The 23,204-nt window shown below is 35.2% G+C and overlaps 1 protein-coding gene across 6 annotated transcripts in view; it reads left to right on the forward strand.

Moving 5' to 3' along the window:
- PLPP4 (phospholipid phosphatase 4) overlaps positions 1-23,204 on the forward strand; it is a 291,598-nt gene that overhangs the window by 102,458 nt on the left and 165,936 nt on the right. Inside the window, exons 2-3 of one of the 6 annotated variants that reach the window (XM_074295737.1) lie at positions 12,002-12,167; positions 20,614-20,714. The exons of 2 other annotated variants lie outside the window; for them this stretch is intronic. Coding sequence is in view for 2 of the 4 variants with exons in the window: in XM_074295733.1 (XP_074151834.1) it covers positions 8,498-8,553 (56 nt within the window). In the remaining 2 variants the exon portion in view is untranslated. Of the gene's footprint in view, positions 1-8,224; positions 8,554-12,001; positions 12,168-20,613; positions 20,715-23,204 lie in introns of those variants that run through there. 3 more of the 6 variants (XM_074295736.1, XM_074295733.1, XM_074295734.1) reach the window with 3 other exon arrangements.

Here is a 23,204-nt window from a genome sequence, read left to right on the forward strand (position 1 = left end):
GGGAAACTATAATATGTATAGCCTTCCAGGGTAAAAACTTTGCATCTTAATGTTCCTTTGGAAATAAATATTCTGCCAGATTGGCTTGAAAATTAGCCTCATTTGGATTTTAGGAAAAATCTGGAAAAAACTTACATGAACTGATGCTAAGTGAGTAGCACCAGAAGAACATTATACACAATAATAGAAACATTATGTAATGACTGACTATGATTGACTGAGCTTTTCTTAAAAATACAATGATCCAAGACAGTTCCAAAAGACTTATGATGAAAAATGGTATCCACATCCAGAGAAAGAACTGAAGGAGTCTGAATGCAAATTGAAGCAAATTAATTTCACTTTTTCCCCTTTTGTTCTGTTTCTTCTTTCATAACATTACTAATATTAAAATATGTTTAACATGATTGCATATGTATAAACAATATCAGATTACTTGCCTTTTTGGGGAGGGGGTTGAACAGGGAGAGAGGGATGAGAATCTGAAACTCAAAACCTTACAAAAATGAATGTTGAAAACTATTATCATATGTAATTGGAAAAAATAAAATACTATTTCCCCCCCAAAAAAAGAAAATTAATATTATTGTAGCCCCATTGTATCTTTAGTAGTATCTATACTATGAGAAGAAACTTTTCTTATCCTTGATAGAGAATGTTACCTGGAGAAAATCATAACAGTTTGGAGAATTCTTATGTAAGGATCTAGCATATGGTTTCAGGGTTGGCATCTGGAGGGGGGGTCATCTCTCAGAAGCTAAAACTGCCTACAATTCTTCAATTCCTTACTCAGTAGTCTTTTTATGATGGCTTTTTCTGCTATCATAGCAAACGCAATATCTCTCCTGTACAGCACCTGTCAGAAACTTGGGTAAACTGGGCAAATCATCAGGGATGACACTACCCTGTCAGGAGGTAGTTAAGTCTAGTGGAAGAAGCCCTGCCAAGGAATGCAAAACCCTGATCTTTTGCCAGAAGTCCTGGAAGATAAAGGACTTCATCTCTCTGAAAATATTTCCTCGTTTGTAAGAACCTAGCCATATATCTTTGCCCTGTCTACCTCATAGGTTTATTGTGAGGAACAAATAAGACAGTAGCTGCCAAAAACATTTTTGAAAGGCTGAAGCATTAAGGACGAGAGAAAGAGTTACATTCACACTCACCATACTATTGGCTAACCTATGGAGTTCCTTGGGTAGGGAAAATCCTAAAATCCAGAAACACATGGGATAAATGACAATCATAAGTTCATTGGAAGATGCAAGGAAAGATCTAAAGGAAACTTGAAGATAGAAAATCCATCAAGTATTTTAAAGACTCATATATTTAGAGTTAGTTAAAAGTGGCACTATGGAGAAGATAAGAAGTAAGGAAGACCAGAGTTTGAATTTTGCCTCAGAGACATTAGTTGAGTGATGCTAGGCAATGGGATCTTTTACCTTATGTCTTAGTTCCCTTATCTGTAAAATGGAGATAATAATAATCCCATTATAGAGTTATTGTGAGGGTCAAATAAGTTAAATGTGTAGATTACCTTGCAAATCTTAAATCACTATATAAGTGCTAGGAATTATTATTGTTATAGTTGTTACAGTTATTGCTATTACAAGTAATGATAGTAGTAGTGATGGTGGTGATAGTAGTAGTAGTAGTAGTAGTAGTAGTAGTAGTAGTAGTAGTAGTAATAGTAGTAGTAGTAATAGTAGTAGTAGTAGTAGTATGGATTAGACTTGGGTGCAATTTGCAGAAAAGCAAATTTCAGTTTGATATAAGAAGAGAAAAATCTTCTTAACAATTAAAACTTCCCCAAAATGGAATGGATAGCCTCAGTTGCTGATAGGGTCTTCTTCACTAGGAAGCTTCAGATAAAAGATTGATGACTGTTGGCCCTCTATGTTAGAGAGGAGATTCTTGTATAGACAGATGTGACTTCTGAGGTCTTCTCCATTTCCAAATTCTGTGATTTTATATAGGAAATAATAAATTATTTCCTTGTTATTAGTTTTCAATTGGGGGAAAAGAGAGAAAACTTGAAGGTAATTGCTATAGAAAGTGGCTAGAAGTGAAAAAGCCAGTAGAGACTAAAAGATGAAAGTGCATCTTTCAGAAAGAGAAAGAATAATTTTCAGAACAAGGTCCTAGGGGGAGTAAAAGAGAATACAGTCAAGGACACAATATACACTTTAATAAGTATATACTTCTTTGAAGAAAGGGAAGAAACAAGTTGGTTGGGATGATGCTAAAAAGTTCTAGGAATAAAGAGCTTAACAAGTTATAAAACATAAATTGTTACTACTGTATATCTCAAAAGCAACCATCATATATCTTATGAGATCCATAGGATTAAATATCACTGTGGAGAGATAAAGAAATATTCAATGCCTTCAAATGTTATACTATTGCCCCAATTATATGTGAATGAAGTGGTAGCTCCAGAAAAAAACAAAACTGTGAAGTAATAATCTGTTGTCAAATCTATTTCATGATTAATAAAAGAATAATCTAATATTTTTATTTTGGTTCCCTTCAGTGCTCTCTATATAAAGAGAACATTTCATGTGTGTTTACAAAAGGGGTACAGGTAGGGTAGCATAAAAAGTTGGAAAGGCTTACTTATGTGAAAAAATTCAGGAACCAGAGGGGAGAAACATGAGAAAAAATTTTGAGTGAAGATTAGTGAAAAGAGAGAAATAAAGTGCACTACAGACTACCCAGACAGAAAGAAGAAATAGATAAAAAAAAGTAATAAATCTATCTCAGGAGCATAATGAAATAATCATGGGACACTTTGATATTATCTAGCTATTTGCTGGAGCTCTTTTCTCCACTAAAAGAAGAATACCTAATAATGTCTTAATTCTGCTTAATAATCATAAATCCTTCAAAAAGTGAAGGGACCAACAAAGAGAAATTCTAAGGATCTGATTCCCAAAATTAGGGAGAAACAGATTGCTAAAGAGGAAAAAAAATGATGAGCACATCCCCTTATGATGAAAACATGATGGAAAGGAAGTACTCCTTCTATCTTAGCATTTGCTGTACAGAAGAGAAAATATTTGAATGATATGAGAAGAATCTTAGATTTGGGGACAGCAGATTTCAAAGGAACAGCTACATACTATTCCATAGATTAAATTTCTATAGTGTAAGTCACACTTGGAGGAATGAGAAATGTGTAAGAATAACATTCTGAAGACCCAAAAGACAACATTTACAACCAATAGAAAAAAAATATAACTTACAGTCTTAGATTTAAGAGTTGAAAAGCAAACGAGAAGTTGTCTAGTTCAATTCTCTTATTTTTCATAATAGATAATTGAAATCTAGAAAAATGAAGACTTGCCCAACACATCATAGGTGGGATTCTAAACCAGCTCCACTGACTCCAAAGCCACTGTTCTTTCTGTTGTGCTAACTGCCTCCTTCTACATATCACTTGCTTCCAAAGACAAATAAGCAGATAACAAAGTATCATTTAGCTGCCCTTAATGAATTTAAATCACCATTCTTGTATAAATAACAATCTTAGATATAGAAAGAACTGTCACATATGATTGCTGAGTCATTTTTTCAATGATATTTAAAAGATTGTGGCAAATAAGAGATATGCGACAGAAGTGAAGAAAGACAAATGCAATCCCAAATGTCAAAAAAAAGAGAGCACAGAATCTGGAACAATCTTGACTTTTATTCCTGGGAAAATTCTAGCATAGATAATTAAAGAAATGGTTTGCAGACATCTAAAAATGGAAGTGATTTTAAAGAGCCAGCATGATTTCATTAAATAAAAGTTATGCTGTATTAACCTTTCAGTATTACCTCATTTGATCCAGTGACTATATTGGTGGATCAGGGAATCTGTTATTCATTACCTATATTTTAGAAAAGTAGTATCTACTATTATTCACATGGAAAAGATGGAAAGTTTTGACCACATGACAATGCAATTAGATGGGTTTGGAAGTATTTGAAAGTCTGAACTCAAATAATATTTTGTTTCAGTTTAGCAAGTTTCTCCACTGGGTATCCCAGGCAGGACTTGGATTTTTTTTTTTTTTTTTTTTTTTTTTTTTTTTTTTTGGTTAAAGGCTTGTATACAAGTAACTCCACAGGATAGTAGATGGAATCAAGTAAAACTGACTCAGACATTTCCTAGTTGTGTGACCCTGAGCAGGTCACTTAATTTCCCTAAGGGAGATAAAAGTTCATTTGTTCATGGGTGATCCCTTTTGTAATATAGAAATATTTAGTATTTTTTTATTTTAATTTCATTAGTATTTTACCTTTTCAATTACATGTAAAGATAGTTTTCAATATTCATTTTTGTAAGATTTTGAGTTAACAATTTTTTTCTCCCTCTCTTCTTTACCTCACTCTCCCCAATTCAGCAATCTGATATAAGTTATACATGCACAATCATTTTAAATATATTTTCATATTAGTCATATTGTGAAAAAAATTGAAACAAAAGGGATAAACCACAAGGAAAAAAAAAAGCAAATAATGACAAAAAGGTGAACCTTCATTCAGCCTTCCTGGTTCTCTCCCTGGATGCAGATGGCATTTTCTATTTCAAGTCTATTGGAATTGTCTTGGATCATTGTATGGCTGTGACAAGAGCGAAGTTCATCATAGTTGATCATCACATAATCTGGCTGTTACTGTGTACAATGATCTCCTGATTCTGATCACTTCACTCAGCATCAGTTCATGTAAATCTTTTCAGGCTTTTCTGAAATCCACTTGCTCATTATTTCTTATAGAACAGTAATATTCCATTACATTCATATATCATAACCATTTCATTCATATATCATAACCTATTCAGCCATTCTCCAACTGATGGTTATCCATTCAAAAGAAACCTTTAGTATCGCAAGGAAATTAGAGAGTTATTAGTTATCCAGAAGAGAGAATGCTGCATTTCAAAAAATATATTCCTCTTGAATGCTTTAATAAAGTCATGAGGAATTTTGCCCAACCATGGAGGAAGGAAAAGAATGAAGTAGTTTCTCAACTAAATGCGTTTCCATTTCTAAACTACAGAGGAGGATATAGGATGTTGGCTTGGATTTAAGAGTTTGAATCTTAGCCAGGCTATTCACTATCTCTGTGATATTGAAAAGGGATACTTCTCCCGGACTTCATTTCTCCATTGGAACAATGATAATCTCTAAAGTACCTTCCAATTGTAAATCCTATTGTCATTTTAATTGTGTATTTACCATTATGCAACCTTGTGGTTTAGATTGGGAGTGAAAGGAGAATTGATCCAGGTAAATCTTCTGAGATGAAGGCAGAATATAGCCACAATTGACATAATGTATTTGCTTCTCTTGGGCATTATGTACTTTCCTAGAATGCTAACCCAATAGGAAGTTAGGATGATGGAGGATAAGAGGGTGAGGGAAATATTGGTACAGTGAATAATTTATTGCCAGTCCTGGAGTCAGGAAAACCTGAATTAAAAAACAGCCTCAGATACATACTAATTTTTCTGACCCTAGGCAAGTGAAGATCTCCCTTGTCTTTAGGTTCCTCAGCTGTAAAATGGGGATAATAAAAGCAACTCTCTTACTGGATTGCTGAAAGGAAGGATCACACACATAAAGTACTCTGCAAACCTTAAAGTGAAATGTAAATGTTGATTATCATTATTGTTATTTTTAATCAACCATAGATGCATTGCTATCAACTCTGAAGTTGACATAAGTCTAGGAGGGACAGCTAATATTCTGGGTAACAAAGTCAGAAACAGAATGTTCTTGACAGTCAATAAGCACTTTTAAAATATTGTTTATTTTATGTTATTTCACTTAATAAGTACTTATTGTGTGCCAAGCTCTTTGAATGTGGCAGGCAGGAACAGGGGGATAAAACTAATAAAATTAAATCAATAAATACATATAAACCCTTATGCTTAATGTCAAAAAATTGACTTCAAAAGTCCAAGTTGGAGGAGGCATGCTTAGACAGGAGTTTTTCTAAATAAATTCTGGAGGTTCTTAATAAACAGCAATTACTTCCAGTGAAATGGAACTCCCAAAAGCTAATGCAATATGGTGATGCAGTGAACGAAATGGAGGCTCTAGGAATAAGGTGATTGTTTCTCTGTATTCTGCCTTAATAAACTCACATTTGGAATTTTCTATTTAGTACTGAGTACCATAGTTTAGGCAAAATAATGATAAGGCAGGCGTTCAGAGGAGGGAAGGAAGAGAGCCTTTATTAAGTGCCTACTATGTACTAAACATTGTGCTAATTATTTTACAAATGTTACCTCATTTGAGCATCACAATAATCCTGGGAGCTGTTATTATCCTCATTTTATTATATAGTTTATATATAATCAAACAAAAGTTTCTAGAGATTACTTGACCTGCCCCTCAATAACATAGCTAATAAGTGTCTGAGGGTTTGATTTGAATTGCACCACAATTAGTTGTCTTTGAAGAACATTAACTCAGTCATGATAATTATTTGTAAGACTTAGGACATCTTAATTGGATGAAACAATGACTGAGATGATCTTAGGCCCCAAAGAGTAAACTGGGAATGGGAGTAGAAGTTGGAAAGAGAAATATTTATGCCTCTTTGTTTTATTTATGATTTCAGATAATACTCCCTTACAGAGGTATCATAAAATGGAATAGGATATCTTGGGACATAGTGTGTTGCTTGGTACTAGAAGATATGTATGTGAGAGAGAAACAGAGACAGATGGAAGCATACATACAGAGAGAGAGAGAGAGAGAGAGAGAGAGAGAGAGAGAGAGAGAGAGAGAGAGAGAGAGAGAGAGAGAGAGAGAGAGAGATCTCAGGGATAGGGAGAGGGAAAGAGGGAAAGAGAGGGAGAGGACAAAGAGACTTGGACTGTATTTACCTTTGGTAAAGCTATCTCACATTTTTATATTTATCCACAGCATCCCACTTCAGAAATGATACTCAATGAAGAGTAACTGGTCTGTTTATTTTTTCATGTTAGTTATTAGATTAATATTAACTTTGACACTTGGATCAGTTAGTGAGAAGTGTAAAATTCCAATTGGAAAAAAAATACAGAATATTAGATATGTTAGGGACTTTAAAGAATATCACATACAACACTTTTATATTACAGAAGAGGAAACTGAGACCCAGAGAAGGAAAATCATTTAAGTTCCCATACCCATTTAGGTCATGATCAGAGAGAAGAGTTCTGGGTCCTTTCTCTGTGCTCTTTTAAAAATCCTACTAGTGTAAAGTAGGTAGGAATTTAGGCCTCTATGACAAGTGATGGACATCAGATAATTCTTCAGAATTCATCACAACGCTCCAGGCCTCTCTTCAATTAGTGATAAGCTCTTTGACACTCAGCCACCAGTGAATCCAAACCCTATGAACCTCATTTGGAAGCAACTAGGTTTTGCTTAGTGCCTCCTTATTTGAGATGATATCCTTCCTTAGAAAGCACAAGGAATACCCTTTCTTCCCTAGATCGGGAAAAAACAAACAAACAAATCCTTAGCAGTTTGGGAGTTGGAGGGGGAGGGGGAGGGGGAAACTGGATTGCATTTTTAACGTTAGAACACTAGCGGTTTCAATACAGTAGGGAATGCTGCCCACCCCCCAATTCTTAGCCCAATCTATTCTATGATATAGAAAGTGCAAGAAAAGAGGCAAGAAGTTGTTTTTTGGAGAGGTAATCTTGGCAGAAATTCTCGAGGCAAAAAGGGATGAATTTAAGGTGCTAGAGTTGTGGGAGTGACAAATAATATGAAATCACAGGAAACAGCCAGTGTGTGGTATATGGACTCCAAATCCACAAAACTCTGTGTCTCTGTGTCTCTGTGTGTGTCTCTCTCTCTCATCTTTTAAGAGACCGGTAAAGAGAAAAGAGCTTTTTTGTTTCTTTGGGGAGGGAAGGATTGAGCCTCCAGCCAAACTAGCCAGGGAAAAGAACAGAAAGCTCAGGAGACAGCGGCATCCCTGGATTTTCCCGTCTCCAGATAAATAAATCACAGCTGCGGAAGACAAGAAGTTATTTTTCCAATTGACGGAGAGGAGAGAGAGGCAGCCCTCCCCCACCGGTCTCAGCGCTTGGGCGCAGGCGAATCCAGAGCAAGAGGGAGCAGCAGCAGCAGCAGGAGAGGCAGCAGTAGCAGCAGCAGCAGCAGTGGGGACCGCGGCGCCGCCGCCAGCAGCTCCGCTACCTGGGAGAGCGCCTGCCCCTCCAGGCAGCTCCCCAGGCGGCTGGGTCCGCTGCTGGGAAATGGGCGAGGAGGAGGGGCAGGGCGAGCTCTCCTCGCTGGGGGCCCTTTGGAGGGCCGCTGGTTTAGGCTGAGCCCTGCCCCCTCTCCCTCTTCCCGCCCTCCCCCCCCCCCCACCTCCCCATCCAAGTCCGTGGTGCGGCTGAGTCTCTGACCGGTTTCTTTTTAAAAGAGGGGTAGCTTGGTGTGAGGTCCAGTTGCGGGAAAGGAGCGCGCTGCTTGGGTTTGGCTCAACCCTCCGACTCACCATGCGGGATCTGGCCATCGAGATCGGGGTCCGAGTACTCCTTTTTGGGGTCTTTGTGTAAGTACCTGGTAAACGTGGGTAGGGCGTGGAGGGATGGACGCAACCTGGGTCTAGGGCTCAACTTTCTTCCCACCGTTTCCAGCCCTGGTCCCGGAGTGTCTCTTGGGCGTCCGCTTTCTACTCTTGGGGTGTTTAGAGAATTACTAAGAGTCTTGAATACTCTGCTTTCCGGGAATCCTGAGCTCCTGTGTGTGGGTTTATATGTGTGCATGAGTGTGTATGTGTGTGGGTGCTGCGCGCACGCGTGCTCAGGGGTAAACTGAGTCAGAACTAGGGCTTCCACAGCTGAGATCGGCACGTCCTGGTCCTGGCTGGGGGCAGATGGAGGCTGAACGCGGTAGTTCTGTCTCCTGCTATTCTTGCTTCCACGAGACTCGTGGAGATACTGGCATCTTCTGCTATCCCTGCTTCCACAAGACACTTGGAGACACTGGTCCAACTCGGATTTTAGCGCACTTGGTCTCTGTCCTATTGCTCACTTACGCTGGATGAGCAAAATCTGCAAAGGGATATCGCAGCGAGATGAAGGCTTTTGCCTCGGAATGAAAGGCTTAGTCTCTCACTTTTCATTCCTGAAGATCTGTGATTTTAGAGCAAATTTAAAACAAAACAAAACATGCAGATGGAGATGAATTAGTTCCCTGCCAGAGGTTGACTGTGTCCCTATCTGCATTTCTGTATGTCTGTGTTGTTACTGTCTTACTCTCCTTAATCTGTGTTTCCAAAAAAGCCCTTTGACACAGGGTTTTGTGTTTGTTTTTGAGGGGTTTGGAGACGTTTTTCAGCAAGGAAAACTGTTGCCAGTTGAGAAACAATTCCTCCATTGGTCACCTGTGCCTGTGGACTTTGAAGTCTCTGAAGTTCATGGGGGAATTATTGTGCGGTGGTCTAAGCGTAAGGGAAACAAGAAAAATCTCATGATAACTGAAGAGTGACTTGAGCTTTTCAGATGATCTTTGACTCAGCTTAATGCAGTTTCAGGGAAACCTTAGGGAAAGGAACAGGTCATTTCTGGCGTTGACATCTTTGGAGTTTCTTAAATTGTCCCCCAGAACCCTGATTGTGTATAGCTCGTTTATCTAGGCTACAGAACTATTGAATGCCTTCATCTATGAGCTCCTGGAGCTTCCTCAGCAACTGTGGCACAGTAAAGCTGATCAGTCTCAGATGACCAAACACATGGAAAGTCACATCCCACCACCTGTGCAACGCTCCCCCATTAGGCAGTAAAGGGTCATGTCAGCCTTCCCAGAACTGGATTTTTGCTTCCGGGAAATGTGGCCAAAGTACCATTACCCCCTGCAGTGTTTCCTATTGCTCCAATGTTCCCCTTCAACCTGTGATTTACTTTCTGCTTCTATTTTAAGTGCATAATCTTAGAAAATGATCAACTAGAAATGAGTGAACTTTCAGGAGTTACTGTGTTTCCAGCATTCCACTATACTCACATCTCTCTATTTATCCTTCTCCCCTTTCGCTGTAAAATATCAAAAACATAATAATATCCATAGAATTTTACTTATCCTTTTAGGTAACTTCAACTAATACCTTTCATTTGCTGCACACTGGCATAGAAATGAAATGTTCTGGTGTTAAATTCTTTTTTTTTTTTTTTTTTTTTTTTTTTTTTTTTTTTTTTTTTGGTGAGGGATGAAATTCACCCCCGAATCCAGAGAAGGCAATGAACTCTCCCAGATGCAAGGAAATCCCTCCTCTTCTCCCATCTTCAATTCTAACACTAGTCTCATTCACTGGCAACAAAAAAAGAGAACTTTCCATCTGATCTTACTGCCTGTGCTAAATCTTTTAAAAATGCTTTTCCCTGCTCCCTTACCATCTTCCTTACATTAAAAACAGGAACTAAAAGGCTGTGATTTCATTTTAATTAAATAAAAATTGTTAGTATTTTCTTTTTTGTCGTGCTTAATTAAATCTTTATTGGATGAAAACTATAAAATATTTGATGATAAGGAAATAGGTATTGAATGCTTGCATGTCAGTTGAATCAAAGTAGCCTTGAGTTTACTATTCCTTTGACCTTTTAGTTTGATCTTTTGGGAATTAGGGATAATCAAATGCTCCATGGGAAGCAGTATTAAGTCATCTGAAATTCCATTTGCAAGTCTGCTATCAGATTTCTCCCTAGATGTTGTGATAGGAATCTTTTACCAAAAAAAAAGTCTATCAATGGCTTTACCATTTTATCTAAGATTTTGTATGCCTTATGTTTCCTGAAAAATAATAACATTAAAGCCATTCAGGCAGCTAGTCTTCCTTCCAAATTTCCTCATATTAATGGGCATTTATTAATGGAGGCTTGCTTTTTCTATGTAGAGATGAAACCTTGGGTAAGATCATGCCATGGTGTTGAAGATTTGATGCTCTTAAATTTAATGGGATTTTATAGTCATATGTGATACTTGTGGCCCCTTAATTCTCAAAGGGCAACCTCTCCTTGCTGTTTGAAAACTGGATAGGAAAAAAAAACTGAGTTTAGTTCAATTTATCACAGTTCATAGAGTTGTTTTGAGGATCATCTGAGATAATGCCTGTAAGTTATATGGTGATTGGCAAGTAGTAATCAATCAATTTATTAAGCACTTACTTTGTGCAAGATACTGTGTTTAGTGCTAGGGACATAGCAAAAAAGACAAGACTGTCTATTCTCAAATCCCCTTATAATCTACAACATGAAAACAAATATATAGGAAGCAAGTATATACAGGAACAAAGAAAAATGTATACATAGTAGTTTCTTAATATATACTTACTCCCTTTGTATTCTCTTCTACTTTAGGAGTGCTTATACTTAGGTCAAGGATAGTGGCTAAATTCATGTGCATGTTTTTGATTAATGGATTAATTTATAATCATAGGTTCATAAGTTGAAAATTGAAATAAAATCTTAGAGGTTATTGAGTTCAATTCTACTTTACAGATGAGGAAACTGAGGCCCAGAGAGGGGAAATGTAATGATAGAGTCAGCATCCAAATTCCAGTCTTTTGACTCCACTGTTTCCTATCCCATGCTTGTTATCTCAATTTCCAGGAATGAGAATAAACAACCTAACACAATCTGATTCTGAAAGACTCAGTGTGTAAGCAATTAGGGACTACGGTTAGGTCCCAATTAGTACAAATAATGAGCTTCTTGAAATAGTTCTATTATTTGAATTCATATTACATATTTCCATTGGGCTGAAAACAATCACCATATTTTACATAATTATAATGCCCAAATTGTATGAATTTGAATACATGTAGCCACATCATAAAATTCATTACTCAATTCTTAGTTCATGCACTTTGAAATAGGGAGCCCTATTTCATAGGTGGACAATTAGGTGGTAGAGTTATCCCAAAGTCTCATCTTTGAATTTAAACCTAGTCTCAAACACTTACTAGCTATGTGATCTCAGGCAAGTCACTTTCCTCTTTGTCCCAGTTCCTCATCTGTGAAATGAGCATGGAAGTGGCAAACTATTCCAGTGTCTTTGCCAAGAAACCCCAAATGAAGTCACAAAGAATAAGACATGACTGAAACAATTTAATGACAACAGCTTGAAAACTGTGTATCCCAGAAGAACCTTAAATTACATTTCCTTAAGCAGGTAAGACAAATTCCCATAATGCCCACGCTTTCAGAACAACTGCTGCTTTTCTTTTCCCTTTGAAAATACTCAACATATACTTGGAAAATGACTAGTTGCTCTCTGAGGGGTTTTCCACTCTTAAAAACCTGCAATCTCTGTAAAGATTTTGATGAGGTAAATATTTAAAGAATTGCAAGAGTACTGCATTAAGACTCAGGAGATCCAGGTTCCAGCCCGAAATATATTGGCTCTACTAAGTGGGAGGGCCTAGACAAGTCACTCAATGTCTGGGCTTCAGTTTTTTTATCTCTCAAAAAAAAGAAAGAAATGTGTTTAGAGTGCATGACCTCTAACATCCCTTCTGAGTCTTTTCTGGCTCTGAAGAAACACTATATTAATTGGCATGGGCCAAATGTAGAAATAGCATAACCTATAACAAATCGGTCTACCAGAAGGTAATAATTTTTAATAGAATCTGGCAGTTTTGGATAGAGCAAGTATTTCAGTTTCAATCCACTAATCATTTTTTTTAATAACCAAGAATGGGTATGGCTGGAAAAAATGGAGACAAGGTAAAACATTAATAATAACATCTTACCTAGTACAAGGTAAATATATGAATGAATGAAAAGTTAATTTTTCATATATATAAATCCCTTGAGGAATATATACTCTAAGATATGTCAGAATATAGAAAGGAATAAAGGCCAGGGTGGGGAAATTTTAGTCTGGGAATTTGCCTAGATGGTGCATAGAGTCATTGGTTTACTCTTCAGGAATGGTAATGTGGATTTGATGAATCTTTCCAGAATAAGATAAACTCTTAGCAGATAAGATTATAGGTCCCTAAAATGAAGTTTAAAATGTCCAGTGGAACTGGAAGGTAGAGTGAGGTGACTGGAAGAAGGTGCTCCCCAGATGATCTTTCATAAAAACCCTCTGAGTAGAACAGTGGAAGTATTATTTTAAAGATCAGGAAATTAAGAGGTTAAGGGCTTTTCCCAAAGTCTTTCCCGGTCCAAGTGCTTTGCTGTGGCAGAGCTGTTTCCTGAAGAAGCTTCAGATTTCTGATTCCTAATCCACATTAAATCATATGATAAAACACACTTTTATGACATTTTTCTTCCTGTGACTTTGGTTTGAAAATCCCAAAACCAATCCTGGACTTTGTTCACTAAGCAGTCAGTGAGAAAAAGTAGCTTGTAGCAAAATAGCCTCATGTTCTAATGAGCTAAGTCTACCAATCTTAATGATTGGAACAAAAACATCCACAACTCATTAGTAATCCCTGATCAAACCAATTATCCCCAGTTGTACTTTTAACTTCGAAATGCAGATGAGCATAACTCAGAATAGTATTTGGGGGCCAACTTTATCCTGAGATCTAAATGTCAATGAACAGCAGCTGATTATAGCCAAGATTTGCATTCTACAAAGGCAAATGAGATTTATGCAGATAATGGCTTTTGTGAATGGGTTTTCCTGCTTCTTTTAGTAGCTAGTGGTGAAATCTACTAGAAATGACAATTATCTTATCATTTCACACAATAAGCTATCATCACTTTTATTTTTTGCTTGTGGCCTCTACCATTGTAGCAGAATCAAAGGAGTTTGTATTTTTAAGAGCTAGAAGAAACTTTAGAACATATTCTCCAAACAGTCTTTATATGACATTTAAGGTGGCTGATGTCCAAATAAGTTACTTACTCAAGATAGAACAGAGAGTGAATGGCAGAGCTGGCTTAAAAATTTGGGTCCTTTGATTGAACCTCTCATTTGTCACTGTTCTTCATGTACAATGCTGTCTCCATTTCCCACCTTCAAAAATCTCCTTATTTATGTAACATAAATATAAAAAAAATCTTAGAAGAGTAATAATCTCAAACTGAAATGCTGAGTTATTGTACAAGTTGGACTTCTTTTCGAAGGCAGCTATGAAATAGTAGCTAGCACATGGCTAGGATTCAGGAGACTCACTCTACTTCTGGCTCTGTCATTGACTTGCTGTGTGACTCTGGGCAAATTACTTCTCTCTCAGAATTATTCCGTCCTCTACAAAAATGAGGAAATTGGTTTGAAAATCCCTAAGGTCCCTTCAAACCCTGATTTTGAGATGCTAGAAGTTCATAGATAGAAGGTATGGAAGTGAAGATTTTCTTTTCTTTTCACTTTTAGTAATGTTATAATCTTCTCTTCCTTCCCCTTCCTCTTCCTTCTCTTTTCCAGAAAGCCACGAATAAAAGAAGAAAAACAAACCAGTAAAAATAACCAATAAATTAACAGCATCTGACAATATATGCAATTGAGGCCCTCACCTTTTCAAAGAAGGGAGGGAGATACGTTGTTTCCTTTCTTCTTTGGGTTCAAGATTGATTGCTATAATTTCCTTCCTTTCACATCCAATTTTTATTGTTACTGTTCTTTCCATTTACATTGTTGCAGTCATTGCTTGTGTGCTTCTTCCATTAGCAAGAGTTCACATAAGTCTTCCCCTGTTTCTCTGTATTCCTCACATTCATCATTACTTATAATGTGGTAATATTACAGCCTATTTATATATCACAATTGATTTAGTCTTTTTCATCTTGGGGTGATATTTTTAAGGTCTTTATTACTAAAATTTCACTTTTTTTCTGTCATTGAATTCCATGGGGATATAATATTAATAATGGAATATCTGAATCACTTTCTTAGCATTATTGCAAATTGCTTTCCACAATGTTTAGAATAATGCACAGTTCTAATAATAATGATTTAATGTACTAGTATTTATACAATGATATAATATTATCATGCATGAACTCTATCAACTTTTCAAGTATATTTCACAGCTACATCTAGAGGAAAATTTCCAAATGTACAGAAATGATCAAAAAAGACAAACTAAATAAATATGATTCATGAAAATTGAAAAGCTTTTGCATAAATCAAATCATGTAAGTAGAAAAAAGGTAAGCTCTTGATGAGATAGTATAAGTATATATGCATATATATATGTGCACACATGAGATAGAAGAGAATTTTTGAATCAAAATATCTCTAAAAGATATTGATACCCAAAATTTATTGGGAACTAATACAAATGTATAAGACTTCTCCTCTGAAAAAGTGATGAAGAACAAATTATTCTTAAGAAAAGTATAAACAGAATTTGAAATGATATACTAAATCTTTAATATGATAAATGCAAATCACAACTCTGAAATTTCATCTAATAACTAGAAAATTGGCCAGAATGACAAAATTTGGGAATTATCAGTTTTGGAGTGATGAAAATACAGATATTCTTAATGCACTATTATTGGAGCTGTCCTTTAAATGTCCAATTGTTATGGAAAGCAATTTGTATTAATGCTAAAAAATAGTTCAAGGATTCATAATCTAGGAATCAAATATCCCATTGTTAACTATATATCCCCCAAACATCCAATGATAGAAATGTCCATATATACTAACATTTTTCTTTCTTTCCTTCCTTCCTTCCTTCCTTCCTTCCTTCCTTCCTTCCTTCCTTCCTTCCTTCCTTCCTTCCTTCCTTCCTTCCTTCCTTCCTTCCTTCCTTCCTTCCTTCCTTCCTTCCTTCCTTCCTTCCTTCCTTCCTAACAAAATAAATGTGTATTGATAGGGGAATGACTAAACCAAATGTGAGATATGAATAGAATGGAATATAACTAAAAATGTTGGGTATGAAGAATACAGAGAAGCATTGAACAATTTAGGTGAATTCCTAGAAATTGAAATAAGAAAAACCAGGAATAAATGCAATCAATGATTACAATAATATAAATAGAAAAAACAGCAACAACAACAAAAAATTGTATATGCAGGTTGTATAATTATAATAATCAAACAGCTCCATTAGAGAGAGAACAAAATGCATTTTCATTACTTCTCTAAAGAGCTGAGGGACTTTGAGTGTAGAGCATTGCATATACATACTGGTACCTATACCTATCTATTTATATATTTGCATATGTGAGTGTGTGTGTGTATGTGTGTGTATGTATATATGCATACATACACATACAATATAAACTATTTATATATTTGGAGTGTTTTTAATGCTTTTAAATATTCAGGTAATAGATCTGTTTTGAGCTTATCGTGATACATGGTATAAAATGTCTAAATCCAATTGCTACCAATCTTCCTGTTCTTTTCTTTTTTCTTCAACTAGGGAATTCTTTCCATAGTGATACATATTTTTAACTTTATTAAGCACTTAGTTATAAAGTTCATTTGGGAAATGGAGATTTTTCTTTTAAAATATTTTTATTTAAATTTTTGAATACCAAGTTCTATTTCCCCTCTCTCCTTTCCTACCTCCCTGAGTTAGTAGGCAATTTTATATATAGGTTATGCATGTGAAATTAAGTAAAACATTTCATATTAGTCATTTGGTACAAGAAGACTTGAATAAAAGAAAAAATGAAAAAAAAGTGAAAAAAAGTATGCTTCAGACTGTATTCAGTCAATATCAGTTCTTTCTCTGGAGCTGGACAGTATGCTTCATTATTAGTCCTTTGAGATTATTTTGGATCTTTGTATTGCTGAGAATAGCTAAGTCATTCATAGTTTTTCACTGAACAATATTGCTGTTATTGTAAACAGTGTTCTCATGGTTCTGTTCACTTCGCTATGTATCAGTTCATGTAAGTCTCAGGTTTTCTGAGATCATCTGGCTTGCCATTTCTTACAGTACAATAATATTCCATTACAAATATATACCACAACTTGTTTAGTCATTCGCCAATTGATGGGTATCCCTTTGATTTCAAATTCTTTGCCACCACAAAGAGCTGCTACAATAGATCATTTCCTCCTTTTTATGCCTTTTAACATATAGACCTAGCAGTGGTATTGCTGGATCAAAGGATTTTGAAAATAGTTGAAATGGAGAGATTTTCAATCTATACTTAATTTTTATTTGTCCCCCCCTTTCTTCCCTTCTTAGATTTCTGCAGTTTAACTCACTAAAAACACTTTTCTATTTATAAAGAAAAAAATTGTGTCCTTTTAGTATAAGACTATCTCTTTAATATGTTAAAATTATTTAATGAAATTCAAACACCAAAATTAATTCATTCTGGCACATTTCACTAAAAGTGAGATCTAGAGATATTGGAAATAAAGCAAAAAAAAATCAATGGAAAATTCTTTATATTACAAGATTATTCTCATTTTACCAAAAAAATTAACTTTAAGGTTCCCATAAATAGCTCATATTTTTAAAATGAAAATTTTATATTCACCATTTTATTAACAAATGACTTGTGGGAAACAGACACAATATGCTTTGTAAATCAAAGTATTTTAATTTCATGCAGGGGACTTTCTGTCTGATACTGTCTTGAAGTCTCAGTTCTTATTTTCTTTTCTTCCCCTATCCTGCAATTGACATTTCCACCACTGATGATCAAAGGCCAAATCCTTGAAATTTCTGTCCCATGACATTGGTTATCTACTGTCATTGGGTTGCTGTTATTGGGCAGGAGGTCAGGGATTATGTATGATCCTTCTTCCTATGCCAAAAGCAGAGGATAACAGATGACTAGTCAGAGCATTGCAGTGGTAGCCATGAAATATTAAAAGATTAAGGGGAAGATCCTCCATGTTTGCTGAATTATTTAAAAATATTTGCAATAATATATGGGTCAAGGACTGGACAGGATAAGAAGACATGGATAGGTTGCAAGTGATAATAATGGAGGGAAAACCTTGATATGGATCATGTGGAATAAGAATTTGACTTGTGACTTTATTTTTTTTTCTCAATTGCATTTTATTTTTCCAAATACATGTAAAGATAGTTTCCAGCAATCATTTCTGTAAGATTTTGTGTTCCAAAAATTTTCCCTCCCCCTCTTACAACATCCTTCCCTAAAGTAGCAAGCAATCCAATATAGGTTAGATATGTCCAATCCATTTAAATATGTTTTTAATATTTGTAATGTTGTGCAAGAAAAATCAGAACAAAAGGGAAGAAAACATAGGAAACAAAAAAGTAAACAAACCCCAAAAAGGGGTTAAATACTATGCTTTGATCCACATTAAGTATCCATAGTTCTTTCTTTTGGTGTAGATGGCATTTTCTATCCTAAATCTATTGGAATTGTCCTGGGTCACCAAATTGCTGAGAAGAGCTAAGACTATCATGGTTGACTACCTCATAATCTTGCTGTTAGTGTATACATTGTTCTCCTGGATCTGCTCACTTCATTCATTTCATTTGTTTAGGGAATTCCCAAGTGAGGAAATTCCTTTTTTTGAATTACCTCTTCTTAGCTTATCATTGTAAATGTACATAGTATCATCTTAGAGTACTTCCTAGAACTCAGAGGGGTTTAATGATTTTCCCAGGATCACAGTCTGTATTTATCAAAAGTGAGACTCAAAGATTCCAGCATGCTTTTTGTATTCAAGTCTAACTCCCTATTCACTAAACCATACTGCTTCTTTATAGCAGTATTAGTTAATTATCATTATCAACTTTTAATTAAGCAATTTTAAAACATTAACCAGATGAAATAATTCTTAAAACATCTTTAGAAAATTTCCTTGCATATAGTAGCCCCCCCTCTCAGTTTAATGAATGTCTTTTTGAAACTCTTAATTCCTTGGTTGTTCAGTCACAAATGACTCTCTGTGGGGTACCCTGCATGAGTTTTCTTGTTAAAGATATTGAAGTGGTTTGCTATTTCCTTTTCCAGATAATTTTACAGTTGGGGAAATAGAGGCAGACAGTATTTAGTGATTTGCGAGAATCAAATAGTTGATTGGCATTGGGGTCTAGAATTGAACTCAGGAAGATGAGTCTTCTTGACTTCTATCCTAGCATTATGTCTACCATACCATTTAGCTGCCTGACTGAATGGCTAAATCAAACTTGAAATATGAATATATTTTAACATAATGAATATGAATAATATAGAAAAACATGGAAAGATTTTTGTAAACTCATGTAAATTGAAGTAAGAAGAATAAGGAAAAATATAAGGAATGACTACTGTTATGTAAATAGAAAGCACAGCAACAACAATGAAAATTGGTTGTGAAAGATAGGAAATTAAAATTTGGTCCTAATTAAGAAAGGAAACAATATATTTTCCTCCCTTATTTGAAAAGGTGAGGAACTTTGGGTGTAGAAAATTGCATACACACATATGTACCCATATACATATGTGTAAACATACTTGTACATATCTATATGTGTGATATGTGCAATATATTCATATATGTATGTATATGCATGTTTATATAGATACATATACATACAAATATATCTATATACATATATATGCATATATATGTATATTTATATAGATATATACATTATGTATACCATTTATATATTCAATGTGAGACTTTTAATAGGGCATATATCTTAATTCCTAATCATACAGAATACGCTGGGCACATTTCTCTTTTAGATATATTTATTCTCTTGAGTTCTTTTAATCAAAGACCTTAGGTGGATGTTAGAGCAAATATATATGTGAATCTGTTCTTCTTCTCCCATGGAAGCCTTTTGCTTCTGTGATTAGTGAAACTTCTTTTGAAATATTATTTAGCATTGTAAAAAGTTAACTGTATAGAAAATTCCAAGAATTGATGTTTCCTTATGATAACTACAAGAGAAACAACTAGTCTCAGAACTTGTGGATATCTTATCTCAACTTATCATAAAGATTATTCCTTTTATGACCCACATAGGACTCACAAAAGTCTTGTCAACTGTCCTGGATTTTGTTTGTTTGTTGCTATGAATGATTCTTTAACTAATAAAAATGTAGCCTTTAATATCTATGCTTCTTTTAAAACAAACTACTGTTTCAGTTCATGGATGAGTTGCTTTCCAGTCTGTCATTGATTTATAGAGAAGGAACGATTTTAGAGGATGAAAGTTATACCTATCAATAGATGTTGATGGAAATCTCCATTGTGCAAGCTGAACACGAATAACTTGGCATGTCAAAGTGATGCTATTAGATGTTCTATGCTAACTGGAAGGAAAACATAAAAGAGTTCAAATGATTAAGAATGGATTAAGGGATAATTTAATAGTCTTCGCATATATGAGGACTAGTCACATGGAAGATGATGGTGATTAGCTCTTTTCATTTTCACTGAGTATAAAAAAAAAAAAAAAAAAAAAAAAAAAAAACCCAAAGAGAATTGGCTTCAGCGGCAGCTGGAAATGAATTTCTGATACTAAAAGTTCTTTGACACAACAAAGAGAGATGCGACAAACATTTTAGAATATATAGGTTGTTTTCCTTTTTTCTCTAGTCACCTTCATAAATAGACCATGTAGGAAGTTTAATAATTCTTTAGACACAATTCCAGATTGTTCTTCAAAATGACTGTGTAGCTTGTCAAGATTTACAGATTTCTTTACAAACACAATCTCACTTTATTCTCATGAACTAACCTATGAGGTAGATTATTTATTTCTGTTTTACAGATGAAGAAACTGAGGCACAGAGATATTAACCAACTTGCCAAAATTCATATAGTTATTGAATATCTAAGACTGGATTTGAACTTATGATCTCCTGACCTGAGGTACTACATTCTCTCCACTTTTCCATTAAGATTCTCCTACAGAACATGTTCTTCAGTAGTATAGCCTTTGATAAGTATGGATCATTGTCATCTGCAATAAAACATTAGAATAAGACTTGAGTGAAATTTTCAGAGTTTGTCGAAACAATTATTCAGCATGGTGTTGATTCTTTTTTATGTAGAGATGAAAGCTAGACTAGATGGTATCTGAGACCTCTTCCAACCAATTGTAAGATGCTACAATTTTAATATATATGTTGAATGTATATTGATGTCCAGAATGATAAATAAAAACTGCATGTTAATACAAATATATCTTAAGATATATTCTGTCCTCAGGCACCTTAAAATGAAGTCTGGGGGATTAGATACTTGCACATAATCATCTGCATGAGACACTTTGTTTTAAGTACAATCACATTCCATCTTGACATGTATTGATTCCAAAGAACATATTTAGGCAAATCAGTATTTCATAGGAAACACTCATCTCTAAAGAAATAAAATTATGAATGGAATAGGCATTGTGTTACAATATGTACTATAAAATCTTGATAATAAAAATTATTTTTATAGATGCTAATTTCTATATTCCAGAGAATCCTGGTCAAAATGCTATGTAGGGTAAAGTTAAACATTTAATAGATTTCAAGTGTGGAAATCTGACAGTGAAGATCAGTAGAGTAGTACCTCAAGATGGCTGAGGTAGTTAGGGAGAACTGAGGAAATATATGAAGAATTTGACATCAGGTATCAACTAGTGCAACAACAAGAACTAGACATGAATGGAACAGCTCTAAAGATTTAAGAGACTAAATGGAAAAGCTACAGTTCCTGACAATATCCTGGAAAGAAGATGAGAACAAAGTCTACCTCTTGCCTCTTCAGGAATTTTTTTTTAACTCTAGTTTAAGATCTAGATGGAAATTATGAACCTGACAGGTCAAGATATTACTTTGCAAACAAAACCAATTGTTCATAGCTGGGAAATGTAAATGGAAGCTCCTCAGAGGTAATGAAGCAATGGAAAAATATTGAACCAAAAATGCAATAAATGTAACTGGGAATGTGTCAGAAAAGCCATCTACTGTTCCAGCTCAAGGGTAATTCTATGAGTTCTTAACCATTCAAATTATCTCCTTTCCACTAACTTAAATTTTATTGTTGCTTTCAAAGCCACCTCAGATTCCATCTTATCCAGAATATTCCATATATTTTCTTTCCTCTGAACTTCTGGTCTCTTCTTTATTTATTACTTAATCCATAACAGAAGACAGTATGTCTTCATATATATATATATATAGTGTATATATGTAAATTTATATACCCATATATGTAAAGTGCATATATATATAATGTGTATTGGTGTTCAGAATGGTAAATGAATACTATGTCTGTGTGAAATTTTTCCATTATTGTCTTGTCTCCTTTGATAGTCTGGGAGTTCTGGAGGGTAGACACATATTTCATATACGACTAAGGTACTTTCTAAATCTAAAGCTTTTCTGATATTTGAAGCTATAGAGTCAGAATAAGGAAGACAGGCAGTAAGGCCTTTGGACAGGATTCTAAAAGTGTGTATGTAGAGAGGGGAATGGATAGGCATATGCTGTATATGTGTACATGTAAAAGATAGAAACTGAATTTTATCATGTGACTTCACAACAATGTAATATGAAAATCTGAATTAAATTAGACATGAGGAGAACCTTCAAATTGCAGATAGACCCATGACTCATGAAAGACCATCAAAAGTCTATCTCAAAGAGTGAAAAAATTGAGTCAGAGAATGGTAGAACTGGATGTCAGAGGTCATCATTTTATATGCTCTCATTTTATAGATGTGGGAATGTCAGTCTTAGAGCAAGTAACTTACTCAATATTACATAACTAGTTACTGGTGGAGCCAGGCTTCAAGCCAAACTCTCCTGACTTCCAGTGGTTTTCTCCCCTATACTCTGCTGCTCCAACCATGAGAAAAGGGGAAAGAAATTTGCACATAATTGTTGGCTCAATTATTCTCTAGCAACTTGAACCTGCTTATTGGAAGCCGATGCAGAAACCCACAACTTTTAGTACATCTCACTATAAGCTTTAGTAAAGTTTTCACTTTGTGATTGCCCAAAGGGACTCCTTTGACTGGGTTTTCATCTCCATTCTGATTTGTTCTCTCCTAATGGTCCTGAACATTAGAGAGAAGCCATTAAAGTCTGTTCCAATAGCCTGTAGGCATGGAGTGAAAGCTAGTTTATAGTTCCTAAGTAGAAATAGTGGTGTTGGTTGTAAATCCAGGAATCTGAAAAGGATGGTGGCTTCTCCTTCACCCAAAATACTGCAATATGAACCAGAACATCTGGGGAGAAAGAAAGGTACCTCTTTGCTTTTGCAATCTTCAGGCTCTGCAGGTACGAGCTTGAGTGGTATCCAAACCAGGAAAAAAATACCTGAATTCTGAGAATGCAGTCACTATTAATCAGCTACATCCAAGGG

The sequence above is a fragment of the Sminthopsis crassicaudata genome, chromosome 2 (assembly GCF_048593235.1).
Source record: "Sminthopsis crassicaudata isolate SCR6 chromosome 2, ASM4859323v1, whole genome shotgun sequence".
Classification (NCBI taxonomy): Eukaryota; Metazoa; Chordata; class Mammalia; order Dasyuromorphia; family Dasyuridae; genus Sminthopsis; species Sminthopsis crassicaudata.